At 29.5% G+C, this 20,086-nt stretch overlaps 1 protein-coding gene across 4 annotated transcripts; it reads left to right on the top strand.

Annotated features, from left to right (window-relative positions):
• Positions 1-1,574: 1,574 nt before the first annotated feature.
• Positions 1,575-19,751, top strand: LOC111035565 (beta-TrCP). 4 transcript variants are annotated; one of them, XM_022317236.1, is made up of 11 exons: positions 1,575-2,262; positions 16,532-16,775; positions 16,838-17,024; positions 17,087-17,180; positions 17,922-18,092; positions 18,169-18,360; positions 18,431-18,693; positions 18,786-18,896; positions 19,037-19,115; positions 19,198-19,372; positions 19,437-19,751. In XM_022317236.1, exons 1-11 carry the CDS (start codon positions 2,194-2,196, stop codon positions 19,445-19,447), a joined length of 1,596 nt encoding a protein of 531 aa, XP_022172928.1. In that variant the 5' UTR covers positions 1,575-2,193; the 3' UTR covers positions 19,448-19,751. The 4 variants fall into 4 exon arrangements, with proteins under 4 accessions (XP_022172928.1, XP_022172926.1, XP_022172929.1 ...); XM_022317234.1 differs by having other exon boundaries at positions 19,195-19,372; XM_022317237.1 differs by having other exon boundaries at positions 1,576-2,262; positions 19,195-19,363.
• Positions 19,752-20,086: the final 335 nt, after the last annotated feature.

Below are 20,086 nucleotides of genomic sequence, written 5' to 3'. Positions count from 1 at the left end.
GTACGTTTTAACGTAATGTATGTTAACCTATATAGATATAGATACCTTCTGCAGTGTTTGATTTTTTCACTGATTGACATAATGATTTTTGTCTATTTATATCTGTAAATAATATTATATCAATATACTCATTATGGAAAATTTGTTTCTTTTAAAAAAAAGAAATTAAAAAAAATACGTAAATAACCAAATGTACCTAGAAGGCTAGAAAGGTGTATAAATTGAATACCTACCTACATGAATACACATACATGATACATCTATTGTTGGAAGCTTAAAGTTCTTAAAAAAAAAATTGTAATCATAGACCGTAGAACATATTATAAATTATCGCATAAATTATTTATCAGAATCATAAAATCAATTTGTTATAAATCATGTCGTCTAAAGCCGGATTCACAACTACGTCCAGACTACGTAGCTACGACGCTACGTCGTGTGTCGTGTCGTCCGAGGGCGTGGTAACTATGGTAATAACTGGTAACCATATTGGTTTAAAAATTTAGTTAAAGTCAATTCTAAGAATACTCAACTGCAATTTGGTTATTACATGATAAAAAAAAAGTAATGTGCAAACATAATACTATTTGGTCGACATATTCGACACGAATGCAGCCTGCTGTGGATCCGGCTTAATAATTAAAATAGAGTGGTGATGTCGTGAGATAGTAGCGATCTCAAATAGCGATAATCGGTACCACGGTATAAAAGTAACAGTAACACATAAAAAAACGGGGGAAAACAAGCGTTTAAATGGAATTCGTGTCTGGAATTTGTATTCAAAAAGAAAATAATTTTAAAAATCTAGCCTTCAAGTCGATATATACAAAATTAAGTATATTTAATGTGTTGGAAACAGTGGCGGCGCGAGAGGGTTTTTGTGAGACAAATGTCTCACAGCTAAAGGGGGTGGTGGGGGGGGGGGTGCCGAGGAGGTACCTATGGTGGATAGTCGGTTCTGAAAAATATTGAGTGACAAAACGTATCAAATAAATAAATATATAAATAGTTATATTCATATAGAGTATAGACTATAGAGTATAGACATAAACATGGTTTATAAATAATGTATAATAAGTGTATTGAGAAAAGAATTAATGTTTGGATGATTGTTTTAATTGAAAGTACATTTAATGATTTATTAATAAAGCAGTATTTATATAATTTATAAAAATTATTTTTATTGTAGTACCCGTAACATGAATTTCTAGAAAGGCTAATTTGATATAGAATTATAATAGGGGGTCTAGGGGCATAGCCCCCCACGGCTCTGTGCAAAATAAAAAGTTGGGTCGTGTGTGCTGCAACTAACATTTTCTTGCCTCACTGTCGAAAAAGTTTGCGCCGCCACTGGTTGGAAAGTTGGAAACAATATTCGTGTATAATATGAAAACGTTACGCGCGCCTTGGAATATGAATAAATGAGTGGTGAGGTCGAGACTCGAGGCGTTGAACAGTGGTTGAGCCTGTGTGGCTGGGCACACGTCTGGCGTCGCGGCGGACGCAGACGGGAATACGGGATATTGTTCGCGTCCAACGATGGTCACACTGCAATGACAACAACCCGTCAACCTGAAACCCATTCGTGTCGCGAAAAATTCTGAAAAACTCGGAACTCTCCGCCTCTACTCTCTCTCGCTAATAGTGAAAATGATTTTGGCCGACTGATCTTTGCCAATCGCCACCGTGTTGTTTATATTATAGTTCTATGTACGTGTAAACCCGTGTACACTGTAGTAGTGTGTGCGCACAGAAACCGTCCCGGGTGATATATCAATAATAATAAGATTATTCGTTTAGTCAATTTTTGTTTTTGTTTGTAATAGTTCAATAATATTGTTTTTCGTGTTGATTTTAATTTTTTTAATTTCTTATTCATTTCTCTTTTTCTCTCATTCTCTTTATTTATTATCCACCGCCGCCGCCGCCGCCTCACGCTATCATATCGCAGACGACAACACGGCCGTGTCGCGCTGCCTCGAGCCAGTGGGTGTTAGCTGTGTGCGCGCGCGTGTATCGTCTATAAATCGTGTGTTTGTCGGGTTTCTGTGTGTAACACATCGGTGCGATTAATCGTTTTCGATCACATAAATCGGCGACGAAAACTACAATCACTTTCAGCGGCCGCTAATCAAACACCGATGTTGTCGCAAGAATGAGCGTTGCTGTTCCTTCAATGTGGCTCCCAGTCAAATGGATAGGGACAATGTGACTGCTATGGAAACTGATAAAATAGTCGATGACGATATCGGTAGTCCTCAGGTAAATACGTACAACTATAACATCTTAACATCGGCATCACGCTATCCTTTTGTCGTCCAGTTCCCCTTTCACTTGATAAATCACATCCAACAGATCTCTATTCTATATAGTGGCCATTCTGTGTAGTTATCAAAAATTATTTCCGACAGTAACGTTTGTAACTATACTATAATGGTCTGCTATTACCTTTAGACTTATCGGATACAGGTTATTTTATTTCACATTCATAAACTGTTCTTTTAGTAATAAGATTTATTAACAAGGGATTTAACACACACTACTTACTTCTTTAGGCAGAAATGTATATTAGTGTACACTTTTGTGTACCTACTTAAAACGACTTAAATTCATTATTTAATTTAAAATAATAACCTCTGGAATAATTTAGAGTATTTGTCTAGCTATTATATCATCAGAAAATGTAAGGTGCTTAATTGCTGATTAACATATCATGTTAGATACTTACCTAAGATACCTTAGCTTGTGTTGTTGTTTATTGGTTATTGTCTTATTGATATTAACCAAGTATATATGTATACCTACCTATATTTTACATACTAAGATAAATATTTGAGTAAATATTTTAAATTTTAAGGTATATAGGCATCAAAACTTCTATTTACAAATGCAAGAAAACTATAGTATAGTTTAAAAGTATATTATGAGGTATTGGTATATACTAAAAATACAATTAAAAAATAACCTAGGGTAGTTAAGTAAAGGCTTACCTTAAGAAATTATTCCTTTAATTGTGTAAGAAATAACTATTTACCATAAAATGGTAGGTTTTTGAATAATTTTCTTTCAACAAGTGAATTCCTGTTGCACCTATAACTAAATAATATTATATTAACTTAACTAAAAATAGTTATAATTTGACTCTTCATATATTCAATAATGTATTTAAGTGTAATAGCTATACCTGACCATTAGTTATACATAGGAACCTACCTAAATTCAATAATGATATAAATTTTTTTATTAAAAAATATGTTCATAGTGTGTGGATGATTGGAGAAATATTTTTTATTGAAATTGCTCAATAATTTTCTATTGTTTAAGTACTAATAAGTTATAAAAAACGATTTTTTTTTCGTATCATACACGTGAGTGTTTGTGTTTGGCAGAATTTCTATTGGGCACCCATAGGTTTTTACCATGCCCGGTTATAGTAACCATTACCTACCACTATTCATTGTTCGAATAAAAATTATTTGTTTTTCATCATAATTTTAATATTTTTACATGAGCAGGTATGAAACTCAATAGATATCATGTATACCCGAGTTTATACCTAATTTAAGAAATATTTATTAATTTATTTTTTTCAGAGATATCATCCTTGTTTAGCACCAATCTCGGCACCAATTAATGGCTGTGGATAGTACACAATGTACCTATAATATAATTTAGTTAAAGATAGGGTACTAAAAATGTATTACTGGGTAGTGAATAAATAAAAAACACATTTGGTTTCCAATTAGATAGGTAGGTACTATTTGTATATTTTAACACGTAATTCATGTGTCCTCTGTATGATTTAAAGATGTTCATTAGGTAATTAATGTTTCTTTGAGTTTGCTCATGTTTGTTATAAATGTTGAACTAACTATCTGCAATGTGCCCTGGGAAGTGTTGAATACAATTTTATGTTTGTATATTTAGGTAGTACCTACCCACCTAATTTATATATTAAAAGAGTTGAAATACTTTTATAGGTGCCTATCTAATGTGTGTTGTACCTACTAATACACACATATTTTAGTGTAGGTAATATATAGGCCTATGAATTTAATAAGAACCTTTTTAAATGCAATGAAATATGCACTAAAATTGCAATATACAATGCTAAAAATTATAGTATAAAACTAATTTAAAATGATTTTTAATTTAATTTTTATATTTATATTAATGTTAGGTACAGGATATTGTACATTAGTACATTGCTTGCATAACAAAGTGTTAAGTGAAAAAATAATGAAAATGTTGATTGAATAAAATTCAATTTTCTATATTTAATGCTATTCGCCTGAAACATTTTTTAAAAATGTTAAAAATAAATAACCTCGTAAATAACTTATGTAGTTATCTAGCAATTGCCTTATTTCATTGATGTATATACAGCCTGTGTACAAAAACAATTTTTTTTTTTAAACATTTTTTCGTCAATTTATTGAATTTGATTAAAAATACTGGAAAACAAACTTAAAAAGGAAAATATGACCTAAACAATTAAAAATGTCAAAAAATACCAAATAAAATTTGTATAAATGGATTCGTGGGTACTTACTAAGCTACGTTTCACAATCACCAAATAAAAATGCACTTTCCTACAAATTCACAGCCCTACTAATATATAATATAAAAGGAATTTTTTCATTATTTCATGGAGTTATCTTAAATGTCCTATTGCATACAAGGCATAGCTAGATAGATTCATAATATAATGATATTTTAAAATATTTTTAATTTAGTAAACATTTTTAGATTAATACTATATTGTATAGGTATTATTATACTATTAAATATTTATTATAATGCAATGGCTGATCTTTATTGTTGTTAATAAAATATTAAATACCTTCTAAAATTAATAGGTGCCTATTGGCTGTTAATACAAATCTGAGCTTTGATCAAAATTGTTTATTTCAACATGATGGTTTATCATTGCTTTTAAAGTTATAAATTATAATACACTGGTATTCGTTGCAAAACAACCACATTATGCCTGTAATTGTATCAACTTTATTTTCTGGATTTTTTTAAAGTATTTATAGGTTATAGTACTCAAACAAGGAAACTGATTGAACTGGTTGATTTAATATGTTAAATTAACAACACCAACTGTCCTTCCTATCCGCTCAAAATCTAAAATATTAATAAATTGTCTATTCCATTTCTTAAACTGTCATCTAAGGACAAAGCACAGAGCCATTTACAAAGGAGGATGTAGGGGTTTGATCCCCTCATAATCTTACTTTTATTCAAAATATATTACAAAATAATGTCTTTAAAAAAGCTTAAAAATAAAATATTATTATTCACATCCATAAAAAAATGTACTTAGTGGCAACATATGAATTTTATATGCTATAATATTATATTCTAAAGTCGGGTGCACACCAATGATAGTCAAACATGGTAATTGCGATTGTAATATCTACCCAGAGTATCTATCTAATATTACGATAGTTTTAAGAGACTATTTCCAAATAATATACAAAATATGGTAATCATAGTTACTGCCATAATGGCAATATGTTATGCATGTAGGTTATTTATACCGTATACCTACTTTTTATTATTTATTTTTGTAGTGTAGGTATACCTAGGTAGTTGTTATATTTATATAAACTCTACTATCTATTGGCCAATTACACAGGGTGATTCATTTAATGTAAAACACTCATTATTCAATAAGTAATAATGTTTTTGATAATAAGTTTTTCACGTTTTTTCTAGTCATAACAAAACAAAAGTTTTATTAAAAACTTATATTTTTATCCTTTATACTTTTTGAATTAAAACAAACATTTTATCTTGGAAAACAGAATATTTTTCTGAGTATTACAAAACATAACAATTGAATTTAGGATGAATAGTTCATGAGCTATAAGTATTTAAAGTTTAGATGAGCTGAGTAGTGGACCGACATTTTCAAGGCAACCGCGTACCACTCCACTCTACTCATCTAAACTTTAAATACTTATAACTCATAAACTTCTAGTCCTGAATTAAATTTTTATGTATCGCAATACTTAGAAAAGTATTTCACTTTGAAATGTGAAAGTAAAACTATGTTGTCGTTCAAAAAAATAAAAGTTATAATTGTTGATACAATGAGTGTTCAGTGATAAAAAATCACTTGGTATAACTGCGTAAACATAGGCATAAATTGGAATTTATTAAATCATACTCAGTATTATTAGTTTCATTGTAATAGTTATCAACCAATATACCTAACCTGTTATACTTTGACTGCACAGACTGAAAATGATAGTATTTTAAGTAAGGAGGATGTCAGCACAATATTTGTTTTCTCTCAGACCAACCCCCCACATAGTTGAAATGTTTTCAAAATTATTATGTATGATTCTGTTTACATGGAGTTTTTCTATGTTGCACACCAGCCAGAGAGAGAAAACAGTGTGCTAGCATCCTCTTAATGATAATAATTTATTTAATTTTAAACAATTTTCATTACTTATAATGAAAAGCAATCTATAGGTAGATACGTTAGTATTTATACTATTAATATAATACCATTATACCCACATATTTTGTCTCTAAATTGAAAACATAATAAGATACAACTTGTGGTTGAATATTATTTATCTTTATCATTTATTTTATATTTAAGATAGTTGTAGACCTTATACTCATAGACGGAACAAAGTAGGTAGTAGTTACACATGTTGGAAATATGCTGCATCCAGCATCCCACAAGACACAACACTGCACATGCACACTAGTGACTAGGGTTTTAAAATTTTATGAAATATTTCATTTCAATAAAAAGTAAAAAATAAAAATATTGATAGAAATAATTGAAAATAATGGAGTTTAGATTTTGATATTTATTTTTAGACCTATTTTTAAATACACCAGGAGAATTTGACCAAATAGGAAACAAGTAATAGCCCGTCCATATAAGAAATTAATGTTGGGAAATGAATGTCTATATTTATTTAATAATTATATATTCGTACATTATACCACGTAAACGCGATACTCTCCCTAGTCCCTGACGACGTTCATATGATTATAATTTATAATATTTGGTATATTTACATTTTTTTCATAAAATATTGTCAGGACTATTTTTCAGCACTATAAATAAAATATAAAAGCATGAAATATTAATCAACAATATTTATATTTTACTAAGTTTATTCTTTAACTCTTTTGAAAATGTAAACATTTACCTCTTAGATAAGAGAATTTCGGCCATTTTGTGGGCTTCAAAATCATTTCCAAGTCGGCTATCTAGTATTTTTATATATCTGTGTAGTTCGCTTACCATGGTTGATATAAATTATAAGTGATAAGTTATTCATCATCAATATTTTCTGTGTATAATCAATATATTATTTTATTTATAATCATCTATAGTCGAACACGTTTTAAAGAAGAAAAAATATTTTTTAATATTTCAAGGAGAGTGAAATTTTCAATTTTGAAATATTTCAAATTCAGAACCCTACTAATGACACATCCATATTATGTACAATATACGATTGCTGTTATCATTACTTCAATTATCTAATATTAACACCAATTCTCTCTACCATACTTCTGTACCCCACCAACCGAGCATGTTCAGTCTATGAGAATAATTTTGCTTACTTATCTACATTCTACAAAATGTCAATAATGCCTTCAAAAATTAAAAAAATGTACTTTTTTAATTTGTTCAAACCTATAAATATTTTACAAACAAAGTGGATAATTACCACATAGTCGGCAATATATGCCTAAGCCTCAAGCAATGCCTAATGATGACGTAGGCACTGAATACTTTTTAATCCAAATATTGTTGTCATCATATTATCCAAATGAATTAACTCTATTATGACAGTTTAGAATATCATATTTTTAAGGGTATTTTTATTTGCCAGGGTAAATACAATTTTGAATAATCTATTCAAATGCCTAAAAATTGCCTTAATTTAGTTTAAATATTTAAAAAAATATCATTGATTGATTAATGATTTTAGAAAATTATAATTGAAGTAACAGAGGAATGTTTCATGTTTCTACAATAAATATTTTTTGAACAATTAGAAAATATCTTTATTTATGTATATTTTTTTGATTCTGATGAATTTATAAAAAATTATATTTTTGCCATTATTTAATTTCTATATGAATACCTCATGGCGAGTCTTATAAGGAGCAGGAACCTTGTATTAAATTTTTAAAGTTTTATTAGTAACAAACAAAAATTGTATCATATATGTATATATATATTTATGTATACATATATCGACAACAAATATTCAACAATTTCGACACTATAAGAGCCAAAATATTTCGAACATTTTTTTCTGTCTAGTCAGTTCTGATATGGATTATTCTATGAAAATTTCAAGTCTACTATTAATAAAACTATTAATTATTTTTTACAACGATAAATCAAATTTGATTTTTTTAAAACCCTTTTTTACGTAAAAATTACCATAATTTTTAATTCGTTTTACCTGATTATTTCTAAAAGTATTTGAAATTTTCGTATTGATATTTCAAAACTACCAACCACATTCAATTGGCTATCAGAAATCGCTCTGGAAGTTTAAGATCGAAGCATTTTCTTTTACTGTAAAACTTGTAGATAGATAGTTAAAAACATATTGTAAAACCATTAGGTACCTACCTATATATTTTCATTTATTATCTAAATTAAATATTTTGTTTTTGTATTTTTCATAAAGCTAACGAATCAAAAAGCAAATCATTTTGTATCATTTGTTTTAGTTTTAGATTGTCATTTTTGGTATTTGGGGCTTGTATGTTTTTTGAAATAACTTAAGAGCTCCGTGAACATAACAGTTTGAGAACACCTTGAGCCTCTAGCGTAAAGAGCTCTCTACTTTAGCGGTTTAGCCTATATTTCACCCCATATCCATGTTTGTTTAATTTTGTTCAAGATGTATCTAAACGCTCTAAATATTTGAATAGCAATAATTGTATTGATAAAAGGCTTGTCATTATTTAATAAAAGCCACTTAACAGACTGGTTTATTTTATATTTTTCACATGAAAACAGAAATAATTTCCATATTAACCAAAATCTTTTTAGTAAATTTACTTACAGGCACATACATACAAACAGTTTACTACACGTTAACCTATACTAATCAAATAATAGACACTTTTTAATTACATTTTTTTTTATTTAATCGGTCAAAAAATGTTTTCGCAATTTTGTTTACAAAAAGTATAGTTTGTCTAAAAACTATTTTAACACATTCAATTGAATTGTTTTTCAAAATGTCATACATAATCAGTGTAATAAGTAATAATACTTAACAGACTATAGATACATTTATTTTTATTGTGATCATATAATATGGGCCATGAGATATTATTTTGATTTTCACCCAGCTTTATAATTTTGTTAACAATTCTGTTTTCATGGGGAAAAATAAATCCTTTTGTCTCAACACATTTTACCTCTACTGTAGTCACCTCCTATAACCGTGCTATAGAGACCGTTGACCCCTAATTATCCGGACCGGGACGACTCGGATGAATAGAATCTTCGTCTTGCTCTAGATTTTTTTATGGCAGTATAAAATTTAAGTCAATTCTATTTCTTTCTTTCGTTATTGCTAGTCACTTATTGACAGTTATTATATTTGCTACTTAAATTAAAACTTGTTTTGTTTAAAAAATCTCGTAATATATTCTTAATTGTATTTTTCTTTTTATCATAAAAACAACTTTTAAGTTATTTTAAGTATTAAAAATACTTGCGTGGTGTTTGGCTTCTATCAAAAACATGTTCTGTGTGCAAGCACCGGTCGGTGTCACTATAATTCCCGGATGGGTGACCACTCGGATCCTTAGTGACAAATCCTTGCCACACATACACGTGTTACAAACCTACCATATCCTCCCCCACAGTAAAAAAAATCGTCTAATAACCATGCAGTTGATATCATAAGTTAAAATATATATATTGCGCCTATTTGAAATCTTCTTTAAAGCGATGTTTAATATAGGTCTATTTATATATGTAGATTGTAGGTTAGGTAACCTACAACAACGCCCTTCTACCGCTCCAAAAATGCCAAAACACTATACTCAGGGTCGCAAACAAAAAAAATTGGAGATATCCAACCGAAAAGCTTTACGAAGACTTTAATGTCCTCAATATTGAACTCTTATACCTAAAAACAATCACCATATATCTGAAAAAACACAATCAGTTAGTTTCTATAAACCATGGGGTCAACACCAGATATGCAGATAGTAAATTTTCCCTAGATTGGCCCTCAAAAACTAGTTGCCGAAAAGTTTACTATTTTTTGGGAACGCAGATAGCTAACTTAATGCCCAATGATATGGTTAATTTACCGCTACCCATATTCAAAAAAAAAATTAACCACTGGCTACGATATGAATATGTGTGTAAAACATAAAATTGTATGTAACATACTAATTTAACGCTTATAATAGTTACTAGAATTATTTATGTGATTTATTTATGAAAAACTGCTTATTTGTTTTTTAAAAATGTAACATGTACCTTAAAACAATAAGAATTATTTGTAATCTAAGATAACTCATGGGCCTCCACACGAGTTTTCCTCAGTGAGGCCCAGTAATCTTTCGATATTAATTTAAATAAAAATAAAATAAAAATAAATATCGTGTAAATTAACAATTATATTCGAATAGGTTATAGGCTTATAGCTGTTATTGAACTTAATCCTAGTCCTATGCAATAATCGATATTCTTCTATAATTTCCTTAAAGACTTATACTTTTTATAGCATTATTCGATAGAATAAAATAATGGAACATAATATAGAGAAAAAAAATTGTGCATATGTTGTATTGGACCCATTTTACGTATATTGTACGTACTTGTTGCGAAAATAATTGTAGATCGTACTACGTATATTGTATAAGTTAGTATAATTACTATGTTATAAATGTATGGTGCAGAAAAACAGGCCCCATAAAAAATCTTGAAACTTATCCCGTAAGGGTCGTGATCCCTACATTTTCCCCCTTCATTTTAATCTAGACCTGATCAGTTAATTATTTATATAATTAATATTAAAGTCGTTGTACGAAGGTAAATCGAAATCTTGGTTAATTTGAATTACCAGAAGAGTTATTTCATAATTACGTCAATTTTATATTGTTTAACATTTTAATTATTGTTAGAGAAAGTGTTACGATTATACAATAATCATTCATTAGAAAATTTATAATTCCATCATTACAACACAGTGTTTTATAACTATTTTTTTACTCCATAGTGTGAATTTTAACAACATTTTTCCATATTATTACCTTGTTGGTACCTATATTTGTTCTTTCAATTATAAATTTATAATCAAAATTATATTTATCAATAGATTAAAAAATAACTTAAGCAGATATCTAGTAGGATACTTTCTCAATATAAAACTATTTTTGGAGGTATCTACTACTCTAATAAGAAGTTAGAACTCTCAAGATGTCAAACGTAATTTAATACCTATGTAATAGTAATTATTAAAAGTGATGTAGATGTTAATAAAAACAAATTCGTCAGCATAATTCATTCTTAAAAAAATATAGGTCGCAAAATTTGTTTTTATTCTTATTAATATTAATATTTGTATAATTAATACTTTGTTTTATTAAATATGGTGTTTATATCGACTAGCAATTAGCATAGAATTACTAACCCAGCCCTACTATATTTACTTCCGAATACTGGTATTTAAAAATCATTCTTACTAAAGTATCGTTGATTTTATTTGATTATTAAAATTGTTATTGTGCAGTGTACTATTTGTTTTTATGCAGACATACAATATAACTTAGTAATTGAATGAATTAATTCTCTAATTTATATTAATATATTGATACATTAATTTGAAACGCCATTACGTTTCTTATCAAACTTACAATTTTAGTTACAGTTTGCCAATTAGAAAATAGTTACATAAAAAAACTCCATGTAAAAAAAAACCGTGACCAAATTATAAATAACTGTCAGGTTCATGCAGTTGGTGACTAGTCGGAGAAATAGACTAAGCCTTCTATTATAATATATACTTCGTGTTGTAGATGAATCATCGTCACTGCGACGTACATTTTAAAGTCTAAATAAAAATAATATATTTTTTCTACACCGTTATATATTATTACGATCAATCTCAGATTTTATAGAATTGTAGGTACCTACATTAAATTATTCGTATTATATGATATTTTAATTGTTTTGCACGTCATTACCTACATTTATATTGTATATAATTTTTACTTCGTTGACATACAAAATTCAAATACATTTATCTTAAAATACCTTAGTTTAAAAATAACATATAGGCACCTTTTAAATGAAATTAAAATAAAAAATATCTTATGTATGGCATTATAGTAGGTACCTAATTTTGAATTTCAATGTTTAATTTCTGATAAATTTAAAGAACTTAAAAAACATCATGTTAATCGAAGTCTATCTTCGTATTTTTAACTTATTTTTTTATAATAATTACAAACTAAAGTATTAGTACCTATATAGTAGTATAGATACCCAGATAGAGACTTTAAACTTAAATTAATGTAACCTTTTCCGTGCATTAAAATGTAATAATAGATAAATATTAAGATTATAATATATTATTTACATTTCAAGACTAGATTTTTTGAAGATTTCAGCTCACTGTTAGTTTTCTATCTCTGGCTCACGTACAACACAGAGTAAATGCATTTAGAAAAATCATTTTTTAATTTTTTTATGTACCTAATCTTAGAGTAAAAATGCAAAGTCGCCCATTCTAAAAACTAAATTATACAAATTTAGGGAATGATGTTTTTTGGGATATTTATTTATTTATTTAATTAATTCAAACGGGCAAAACCCAGTAACAGTTGTAAATCAAAATATTAAACAAAAAATGTTTACACTTAGAAAGAATAGGAAAAGTGAACAGAGTGTGATAAGGACATATTATTAAATACCTATACAAAATATAAAATAATTAATTAAGATTAATAATAACAGTAGTTAAATTAGCGAATAATTTTATGACATTATAACATCTTGATTTGTCTAAATATTGTCTCAAAACAATTTAGTATCCATTTGAAATTACAAACATTATTTTTTTAAGTCAAATAATAATTAAATAAATTAAACCTAACATCATCAACTTCCTAAAGGAAATGGATTTATATAACCTAATAATATAGGCACTAAATATAATGTAAATAAAACTAAGTTTTATTAAATCCTCAAAAATATTAAACTTTAAAATTTTTGAATTGTCGATTTTACTTGAATGCTTTTTATCTATGTTCCAAGTGGAACATAGAACAAATACTGTGCTAACATCTTCGTGTACAAAATGAAGTATTGTCGGTTCGATTTGAGATACTTCCTTAATTTACGTAAAAACTTTTTTTTACACTAAGTTTAAATCGAAATATTTAAATTATGATTAGGTCGGGCAGAATTGAGCTCTTCTAATCATATATTTTCAAATTAAAAACAATATTATTTAAAACACTATAATATATAATATAGATTGCTTTAAGACAGTCCAAGAGAATTTAATACATATTACATATAATATATATACAATTTTTTTAATCAATGCAGAAGTTACCGTTTATATACAAAAGTGAGCTACACCCTACACAAGCATCACTTTTTTTTATAAAGTTAAGACGAATCGGTATAAAATCAAATGATTATTTGTAATTACTATAGATTAGGTACGATTTGTGTCTTGTATGTTCGAGTAATGATGACATTAGTTTCAGCTGTAATTAAAATAATTGTACCAAATTAAAACAACTCTATCAAAGATTGAAACATTAGTTAACCTAACTGTAAATCTATTGAAATCAGTTTCATAATGTAAAAAGCAGTGGACGCTCAACACAAACGTATTTGAATAATTGTAAACCTATTATTAATATTGAACGGTCCAGAACAATGCGAAATCATTAGGAAGTCGACAACACATGCAGAACCGTTAATGATAATATGATACAAAAAAATCACTGAATGTTAAACGAACGTTTTGTTTGTAGTTAACGAGGTCGAAACCAAATAGTGTTTTCGAGCAAAAATATCCGTCTCGGGTATTTGGCGTGTTCCAATCGTACGTAGTATATATAATTAACCGAATAACCTTAGAAATTCGACTTGCGGAAATGGCAAGACCGTGTAGAACCGGATGTATGTTGTCATAATATAAACCCGGGTCCCGAGAACCTTACACGCGGGAGCTGCTGTGGGCGTCTAGTTTAATTCGTGTGTGTGTATTTAATAAATAATATTATTAAAATATCGTAATAATTATTTTAGTCGAAATAGTATGGTGGTGGTGGTGGTGGAGGCCTGCAGAGAGTGTAGAGGAAATGCGTGTCGGCCGCCACCGCCGCCGACGAGGACTAGGAGAAGGTCAAACGTTTGTGAGTCGACGGTCGGACACCGCGACTTGGTTCGGTTGGTCTCTGGCAAAAAAACGGCGACGGCTGAGAAGATGTACTGAAGTCTGAAACTCTGAAATACGAAAAGAAACAAAATAAATACGTTTGATACTTAGGTATTGTAATAACCCGACCGTCGTAATAATAGTGCGACATGGTCGGTGGTTGGAGGGGCAAGCCGCTCAAGCGGTTTCGTGTTGTCTCGAGAATCCGTACCGGTGCGCGCGGCACAGCACATCAGTACTCTGCATCAGAGCCCGTTCGCGAGACCAAAGCCGCACGGGCGACGGTGGAAACTGAACTGGTCTGGCCACTACAACAATACCGCTTTTTATATATAATTATTATTGTTATTGCGTCCGACTGGAGCGAGACGGCGAGTAAGTTCTCCTCGTCTACCGCAGCCGCCGCCGCCACCACCACCGCAGCCGCAGCCGCTGCTTGTGCGTGTATTGCCCTCGTACTCTCAACCGGCCCCGCTTCGCTCGTTACATATTATTATTATTATTGAAAACGTTAGGCTGGCCGCGGACGACGACGTCTTCGACTCTTCGTGTCGCGTGTGCGCGTCTCGAGTACGCGGTCGTGCTGTCCCGTTCTGGCTTCGCGTTGTCGTTACATCGTTATAATTTACATTTTATTATGTAACGTGTGTGAACGCCGCCGTTCGAGTCGCCCTGTAACGCGGAAACACACGTCCTTAACGTATCGGAGTTTCGCTTCCGGTGACAACACTATTTTTTTATGGTGATACCTATTTTTTACCGTAGGGTCCGAATCCAACGCACGTCATTCGCCGCCGGCATAGTCGCCAATCGTTTTTAGAATATTTCGCGTACCCGGAAATCTGTAATATTTATTTTGATTGTTTTTCTTTTCGACTTTTTGTTATTGTCGTCGTGGTCAGACAGGTGGACTTTGATGTGCTTTATTATGCGAGATAACAACACAACTATTATATAGTATTAGTCACAATAACTAAGTGTCGTGTGTCCCATAAGTAAACACCAAATGGAAAATCTATTCAAATATTGATGAGTTTTCCAATGGCATTCCAGTACTATGTTGTATCAAAAATTGTGTTAAATTAAGAAAATAAGAAAAACGGTGTCCCTCTCGTTCATATTAATAATTTTCGATCAAATGTTTTCACGGATAATAAACTACTAATGTAGTTATGTTTAATAAATAATAATGAATAGAGTAAACTTTCTAGTATGAGAAAAAAAATAAAGTGGTCCAAAAGAAAAGCGATTTATTTGTATTTAATCGGCTGTGCGGGAAAAGCGTAAATATTGTAAATTTCACATCGCATAGGTCTAATGATCGCCGTGCAATGAGCCACTAAAGTAAAAGCGTTTCAAATCATATTTCCCTACACCGCTGTGCAGTGTCTGACAAACAATCATTTCGATAGATAATAACGTGCAGTATTTCTTGTGACAAAATGGTTCTAGTTGAGCAAGTATGTACCTAATCATTTTTATATTAGATTTTTTTTAATGACGTTCTCTTTTGTTGTATTTATCCATTAATTACTCTAAACTTCCTATTAGGTAAATTGTGTATAATTCAATTCAATGTTGGCTTATTAATTATTAATTTTTTATGGATTTATTCTTGATAATGTACATTACTATATTATATTGTACAGGTTTTCTACAAGGATTTACTAATTTTAAGTGGTAGGGTAATGTAGATTTAATTACCATACCAATTTAAATTAGTAGATCTTCGTAAATACAATGCATGATATTATTATGTAAGTAAACAATATAAAGGTTATAAATAAACTGTAAACTGATTTTATAACATTTTCCAAATAAAAAAAAATCATAATATTATGCTCTAACATTTATTAGGTTACCTACAATTAATAATCAAATATTTGTATGACCCATTGAAAAAAAATATTGTTATAATATTTTATACGCTTTAGAAACTTTAATGAACATGCTTTCCTAAGATCAACTAGTGAATCCTTTTAAAAACATGTATTTACATTCCATGTAGGTACTATATTTATATTTTATTATTATGTTGGAGTGTCAAGTGTCAACCAACAAACATTAAAAGGTTTAATTGTGTTTTTTTTTTTTAGTATCCACCAATGACGATCCTATATGACCCAACAATTAGAAAAGATTCCACAACCAATGGTGTTGCATCTCCACAATTTGCCAACGAACAAGAGCTGTGTCTTATGTACTTTGATAAATGGAGCGAACAGCACCAAATCGACTTTGTCGAACACCTATTGGCACGCATGTGTCATTACCAACACGGACACATCGACACATATCTAAAACCTATGTTACAGAGAGATTTCATATCGCTCTTACCCAGTAAGTATTTTAATTTAAATATGCTAGACATTTTGATACAAATATTTTTGCTTGTGTTCTAGAAAAAGGCCTAGACCATGTGGCCGAAAATATTTTATCTTACCTCGACGCTGAATCTTTATATGCTGCAGAGTTGGTATGTAAAGAATGGTATAGAGTTATTTCAGAAGGTATGCTTTGGAAAAAGTTAATTGAACGTAAAGTACGTACAGATTCATTATGGCGAGGACTTGCTGAACGAAGAGGGTGGTAAGTGTTAATATTATGCAACATACCAGATAAATATTCATGTTTTTCTTAACTTATTTCAGGATTCAGTACTTGTTCAAACCAAAGCCAGGTGAACACCACCCAGATCACTTCTCCTACAGGGCCCTGTTTCCTAAAATTATACAAGACATAGATGTATGTGATATTTCTTTTAAAAATAATTATGACACATTAAATTTTATCGTATCTACAAACTGTCTTATTAAAATTGTAGTATACATTTTAAATTGTTAGTTAATATTTAATTAAGTATTTATTTCAATTCAAAACTTAGAGCTAGATTATAATATATACATGAGTTCTTTTGAAGTAGATGCTAATTTTTGCATAAATATCTCGGGTATATTTTAAATTTCAGTTGCTCATGTTAGTATTCTTTTAAATTAAATTTTTATTTTTTTGCGCTACAGTAAATATGTTTTGTATTTTATATATTAGAATTCTTATAAAAAAACTTATACAACAACAATCAATAAAATATAGATATTATATAAGAATAGATCAAACGTCAAATAAAATACTAATATAATTTCAAACCTAATAGTTACAATCAACAATTATTATAAAGTTTTTTTAAAAAAAATCTCAAGCATGAGACTAAAGACTTAAATTTTTAATAAAAAATTGCCATTTTCTGATTTTTTTTGTTTTGGAAATTATTCTGCGAATGCTTGAAATGTTTCAGAATATTTAATGCTTCTAACATTTTTGTTCATAATTGTATTTTATACTTCCAATAATCATAAAACAAAACAAATAGCATACTTAATATTTAATACATGCATACTAAGTTTGTTGGTACCAAATCTATCTAAAATATATGGTTTCTATCTACATTTAGTATCAATTAATAATACTTAAGTGGTATTATTTCAGAGTATAGAATCAAATTGGCGAACAGGCCATTTTCTATTACAAAGGATAAATTGCCGATCAGAAAACTCCAAAGGTGTATACTGTTTACAATATGATGACAATAAAATTGTCTCGGGTTTACGTGATAATACCATAAAAATATGGGATAGAAATACATTAGAATGTGTTAAGGTAATGAATAACAAATTCAGTCTTTTAAAATAATAAACAATAAATATTGAAATTCAACCAACTTAATTTTGTTTAGGTATTAACTGGCCATACCGGGTCAGTTTTATGTTTGCAATATGACGACAAAGTGATCGTGAGTGGTTCCAGCGATAGTACAGTTCGTGTATGGAACGTTGTTACTGGTGAAATGGTCAATACTCTAATACACCACTGTGAAGCAGTCTTACATTTAAGGTTTAGCAACAATATGATGGTCACTTGTTCAAAAGTAATTGCTGGATTGTTGTGTTGTAATTTAAGTCCAACTCTTAACGTATATTATAAATTTTCTATTGAAGGATCGATCAATAGCTGTATGGGATATGTTGACAAATAGTGAAATGACTTTGCGTCGTGTCTTGGTTGGTCACCGAGCTGCAGTAAATGTTGTTGATTTTGATGATAAATACATTGTATCAGCTTCTGGAGACCGTACTATTAAAGTATGGAATACATCAAGCTGTGAGTTTGTGCGTACCCTTAATGGTCACAAACGTGGTATTGCCTGTCTTCAATATAGAGATCGATTAGTAGTTAGTGGAAGTTCTGATAATACCATCAGGTATTTACCAAAACAGTTATATTAATTAATTTGATGGGGCATTGCTTTAAGATATTGTTTTATAACATCATTTTTTTTATTTATAATTTTAGGTTATGGGATATTGAATATGGAGCTTGTTTGAGAGTACTTGAGGGCCATGAAGAACTGGTACGATGCATTAGATTCGATAGTAAAAGAATTGTTAGTGGCGCATATGATGGGTGAGAGCTTAATATAAATCATATTCATGTATCTAATGTATCATAAATCTTTTTTTTTTTTCTAGTTTCTGATATATTTATAAAATACATTTCTAATATATTTTTTATGACATAATCTTTAATATAATTTATATTTCTAGGAAAATCAAAGTATGGAATTTAGTAGCAGCTTTAGATCCCAGAGCACCAGCATCTACTTTATGTCTACGTACACTTATGGTAAGCGTTTTGCACTACGTTCACTTTTATGATTTGTTGTTTTTTCGTGATTGAGAGAGGAGGAATTTTTGTCCGGCAGGAGCACTCGGGACGAGTGTTTCGACTCCAGTTTGACGAGTTCCAAATAGTCAGCTCTTCACATGATGATACAATACTTATTTGGGACTTCCTCAACTATAATGATACTGCAAATAATACAGCAGCGGTTGCTACACTTCCAAATGACACCCTGCCACCCTTACCTCCTGGTATGTTGGGTAAATATTAATAATAATGAAGTGGCATTAAAATATTTTATGCGTATGTATTTTTTTATTTCAGGTTTTGATTAACCCAATAGGCCAGTCATCCGCAATTGACTGGGTCAGGTTCGTGTATAATGATATACAGAACTCGTTTTAAAAATATCACTAAAAGATGGTAAAACAATATTCTATCACATCTTGTTCTCATTTTATTTTTATATTTATATATATGTATATATAATAACATTATATATTATGTATGTATAATATAATGAATAACTACAAAAACGCCCAAAATAACTGTGCCAATGTTCAGATGTTCTCTATTATTCTTTTATATATAAGTACACGTGATGTTTCTCATTTTAAATACACTATATTTATATATGCATGTTTATATAATATATATATTTGTATATGTGTATATATGTATATATATAAATATCTATAGTAAAATAAATTTCTAGAAGGGCTTAAATGCTTAAAATATTTAATTAATTTTAAACTGAATGTCTGTGATTTTTCAATATGAATTTTCTAAAAGAAATTAACCAGACAAGTGCAATGACACTTCTATACTTTCCTTTTTTAAACCTTTTTCTCAATTGTAATTGTACATCATGTTTGCTTTAAAAAACAAAACATGTTTGTAGATTAATTGAATTGTATGTAATAAAAACAAAACAAAAACGTCGTCATCAACACTAATATTTGTATAGTCCCTAT

This window comes from Myzus persicae, unplaced genomic scaffold (genome assembly GCF_001856785.1).
Source record: "Myzus persicae strain clone G006 unplaced genomic scaffold, MPER_G0061.0, whole genome shotgun sequence".
NCBI classification, from domain to species: Eukaryota; Metazoa; Arthropoda; class Insecta; order Hemiptera; family Aphididae; genus Myzus; species Myzus persicae.
Note: the sequence above shows the minus strand (reverse complement) of the source record. Positions and strands in the feature narration are given on the sequence as shown.